The 4,498-nt window shown below is 42.9% G+C and overlaps 2 protein-coding genes across 2 annotated transcripts; both read left to right on the plus strand.

The window, feature by feature from the left end:
- The first annotated feature begins 242 nt into the window (after positions 1-242).
- LOC133860310 (uncharacterized) lies at positions 243-668 on the plus strand. The gene has a single exon (XM_062295940.1). The coding sequence runs from the start codon at positions 243-245 to the stop codon at positions 666-668; it is 426 nt and encodes a 141-aa protein (XP_062151924.1).
- An 808-nt stretch (positions 669-1,476) lies between these two features.
- Positions 1,477-1,899, plus strand: LOC133860311 (uncharacterized). The gene has a single exon (XM_062295941.1). The coding sequence runs from the start codon at positions 1,477-1,479 to the stop codon at positions 1,897-1,899; it is 423 nt and encodes a 140-aa protein (XP_062151925.1).
- The last annotated feature ends 2,599 nt before the right edge of the window (positions 1,900-4,498 follow it).

Raw genomic sequence — 4,498 nt, forward strand, 5'->3', positions numbered from 1 at the left:
TTGTTTACATAGATGCATCAAAGAAAGGATTAGGATGTGTTCTTATGCAACAAGGCTGGGCTGTGGCCTATGCCTCTAGACAGTTGAAAGAACATGAGAAGAACTACCCTACTCATGACCTGGAGTTGGCAACAGTTGTGTATGCTTTGAAGATTTGGAGACATTACCTCTATGGTGAGAAGTGTTAAATTCACACTGATCATCAAAGCCTTAAATACATATTCACACAAAGAGACTTGAACATGAGGCAGCGCAGATGGCTAGAGGTGTTGAAGGACTATGATAGCAAGATGTTCTACCATCCTGCTAAAGCTAATGCGGTGGCTGATGCTTTAAGTAGGAAGTCTTGTGGTGGTGAGGCCGAGCCTGAGGAGCTTATAGAACAGACGTCGCAGCAGTTTGCCATTGTGCGAATTAGTGAGGTAATGACCGATAGACCTCCGGTTATTGCAGCACTTTTGATTCAGCCTCTATGTAATGACATAATTAGAATGGCGCAAGAGAATGATCATGAATTGCAGGACAGTATTGATGGGGCCAGACATAGGGAAGCATCTCGGTACTACTTGACTGAAGATGGGATATTGAAGACTGGTAATGGAAGAACAATCATTACTAATGATGCTGAGTTGAGAAGAGGTATTCTTGATGAAGCTCATCAGACGTGATACACCGTCCATCCAAGTAATAACAAAATGTATCAAGATTTGAAGAAGTTTTGGTGGTGTGGCATGAAGAGGGATATTGTTGAATATGTTGCACAATGTCCTTCTTGTCAGCTTGTGAAAGCTGAACATCAAAGGCCACCAGGGCAACTTCAGCCACTCGAGGTACCTATGTGGAAGTGGGACCAGATTACCATGGATTTTGTTGTTGGCCTCCCAAGAGCACCAAGTTGAGAGGATGCAATATGGGTAGTTATTGACAGATTGATGAAGAGTGCTCATTTCCTCCCCATCAAAATTATAGACACACTGGACAAGCTAGCTGAGTTGTATGTACATGAGATAGTGAGGCTACATGGAGTGCTGCTCCATTTTATCTGACCGTGACCCACAGTTCACTTCGAGGTTTTGGGATAGGTTGCAGAGTGCAATGGGGACTAAGTTGAACTTCAGTACCGCCTACCACCCGCAAACCGGTGGCCAATCCAAGAGAACCATTCAAACTCTCGAGGATATGCTAAAGTTATGTGTGTTGGACTTCAAGGGAAATTGGATACGCTATCTAACCTTGGTTGAATTTGCCTACAACAACAGCTTCCAAGCTACTATTGGTATGGCGCCATTCGAAGTTTTGTATGGGCGAAAATGTCGGTCGCTGTTGTATTGGGATGATGTGGGTGAGAGACTGCTGCTAGGCCCAGAAATGGTGCAAGATATGAAAGAGAAGATTACACTCATTTGGAAGCGGATACTTAAAGCCCAAAGCTGACAGAAAAGTTATGCGGACAAGCATCACCGCAAGTTGGAGTTCATGGTTGGTGACTTTGTATACATCAAGGTGTCGCCAATGCGGAATGTATGGCGTTTTGGCAACAAGGGCAAGCTTAGTCCAAGGTATGTTGAACCGTTCCAAGTGCTGAAACGTGTAAGCCCACTTGCTTACAAGATCGAAATGCCTCCAAATTTGTCGGGTGTCCATGACATATTCCATGTCTCTAAGCTACAAAGGTGTGTTTGTGATCTGTTGCACATGATAAACTACGAGCCTCTTGATATTCAGCCGAACCTAACATACGAGGAGATGCCGATGCGAGTGTTGGATTGTAAGGAGAAACGGCTGAGAACCAAAACCATCCCTCTTGTGAAAGTTCTATGGTGGAATCATGGAGTTGAGGAAGCCTCATGGGAGCTCGAAGAGCAGATGCGAGAGAAATCTCCCCACCTATTTGAGTAAACTTAGGTATGAACGTCGGATTCATATCATTTCCATGCTAATCTTTGAATTAAAAATGCTAGATTACATATGTGTTAAGTGTTTTAATGTTCAAATTTCGAGGACGAAATTTTTATAAGGAGGAAAGGATATAACGTCCGAGATATTTTGTAGTAGTTAAAATACAAAATTTGGGTAAATAATTGATAGAAGTTAATTTAATGTTATTAAAAATGCAAAGAAAATAGAAAATAGAAAATAGTGGAAAATAAAGAAAATTGAAATAGAAAACGAAAAGAAATAAAACAGGTGTCGGGTGTACATCTGCGCCCCAAAACGGGGCACATCAAACCAGTAGAGAAGGGCCATGCGGCCCTTCTCAAATTAAAAAAAAAAAAAGAAAAAAAAAGAAAAAAAAAAGAGGAGTTTTCAAGGGTTTTCCAAATCTTTGAAAATCTAACTTCAGAAACGTGTTCTACGCATGTGGATCTACATTTTCACCGATTGTTTTGAGGTGTTAGTTTGCAATTGGCCACATTCTGTTGGACAAAATCACTTCTTTGTAAAGACGCTTTTTAACAGGGATTCCGCTATTCAGAAGTGTTTCCAGAAGATTTTGCACAGTTTACAAGTCAGAAAAATTCGATTCCCTGCTAGTAGCCATCAGGACGACGTGTCATACCTTCCAGACACCCAGCTGTCCAATGCATCAGCCGTCCGGACGATGTGTCAAACAGTCTGGACGCACATCAGACTAAAGCATCATCCTTCCGGACGACGTGGATTCCCGTCCGGTCCTTCCTATGTGTCGAGAAGTTTTGAACTGATCCAGCTTGCATCTGTCCTGACGATTCAGCAGCCCGTCCGGACGATCCTCAGTGTTCGATCAAGCCTCAAGATTTCTTTCCAAAACACAGATATGGGAAGATTGCTGAAACCGTCCGGACGACGTGGATTCCCCTTCGGACGCTCTCATCCATAAGGCAAGTATCGCAATTCAAATCTAGACGTTTGGACGCCAGCTAGAATGGCCCAGACGTGCGTATATCAAATATGAAAATTGCGTGCATCAGATTAGCCATCTGGACAACCATCCTCCCGGTCCGGACGCGCGAAGCCTATATATGGAAATTACTTGCAGCGGACGTGCGACCGTCCGGACGATAGGGCATCACCGACCGGACGCGGCTCTCAAACAGGAAAGATCTTTAGCGAAATTTTTGGAATTTCGGTCACACAGTTGTCTGTCCGGACGGCCTATGACCACCGTTTTATCAAGCCAGACGCTCATTTAAACTGTTAGCCTATAAAGAGAGACTATTAGTATATTGGCCTCATTCTGTGTTTGGACAAAATCACTTAAGTGTATAGATGCTGTAAACAGGGATTCCACTATTCAGAGTCTACCGTTCGGACCACCAAGACAGATCAGCATCATCCGTCCGGACGACATGATCAGTCCATCCGGACGCTATACTGTATCGAGAAGGTTCTATCTAGCTTACATCCATCCGGACGTTTCAGCAGCACGTCCTGACGCCTCCCAGTACTGGACAAGTAAAACAATTCGGTGTTGTATCTCAAGGGGAGTGTATCAGATGAGGATGGCTAGGCCCTAGTAAAAGTAAGGTTTGACTTTTGGCTAATCTGTCACTGATTCTCTCTCTTCTTTAGGAAATCCGATTCCTCTTGTCATGATTTTTCAAACCTTGTGGGTTCAGTCTTCACACACATACACGCATTGCATGAGTTGAGTTGCCTATTTGAATTTTCTATGATCAGGAAAATTATTTTTGCTAATTGAAATCTCAACTCTCATTTATATCTCTGTTTAGTTTTTAAGATGCTCTCTGATTGTATTATAAGTTGATTATACATGCGTTTTCTGACACTGATTTGAGGAAATTTGATCTCTGTAAATTTTTCTCAGTTTTTTTGGTGTTTCAGTGTGGAGCGTTCGGACGGTCTCCATTGACGTCCGGCCGGATTAGTGGTCCGGACAGCACTCTCTTGGAGTCCGGACGGGTATGGAGCCCAATCGTCCGGACAGGACCTGATTGAGTCTAGACCCATGCGGCAACCACCGGACGAACGGTGAGTAAAACCATCCGGACACGTGCGACCTATCCGCATGTTCCCAATGCAGCGCGCGTCCGAACGACGTTAATGCTCCGTTTGGACGGGGACCCCACAGTGGCTATAAATTCCCCTACTCGCCACATTCTCTCTATATACCCCACACAATCTCACTTTTGGCTGTTTGTGAGTTCTCCTTCTTGTGAGTTTTTGGCATTTTTACATATTCCTCTCATTTTCTAGGTATTTTTCTCATCTTTTTCTCTTCAGTTTGTTTTAAACTGTTAGAATGTTATTTCTTTTGGAATATGAGATGCATATATCTGCCATATTGAAATTCCTTGGACTTAGTTGTGATGTTATTCTGTATTTATTTTACACAAGTCCTTTTACTACTATTATTCTGCCAAATTTTTGTTATCCTAACAAGAATATTTTTGGAATATTTGTTTTGGTAAAATTCTTGTTGGATCTTTTGCAGAATCATGTCTACAGGCAGTCCACCACGAAGGGTCCGTTAGAGAATTGTGGAAGATAGGGCTGC

Source organism: Alnus glutinosa, chromosome 2, assembly GCF_958979055.1.
Source record: "Alnus glutinosa chromosome 2, dhAlnGlut1.1, whole genome shotgun sequence".
NCBI lineage: Eukaryota > Viridiplantae > Streptophyta > Magnoliopsida > Fagales > Betulaceae > Alnus > Alnus glutinosa.

Coding starts and splice junctions, on each gene's coding strand:
- LOC133860310 (XM_062295940.1), top strand. CDS start 243: ATGAGGCAGCGCAGATGGCTAGAGGTGTTGAAGGACTATGATAGCAAG.
- LOC133860311 (XM_062295941.1), top strand. CDS start 1,477: ATGGTTGGTGACTTTGTATACATCAAGGTGTCGCCAATGCGGAATGTA.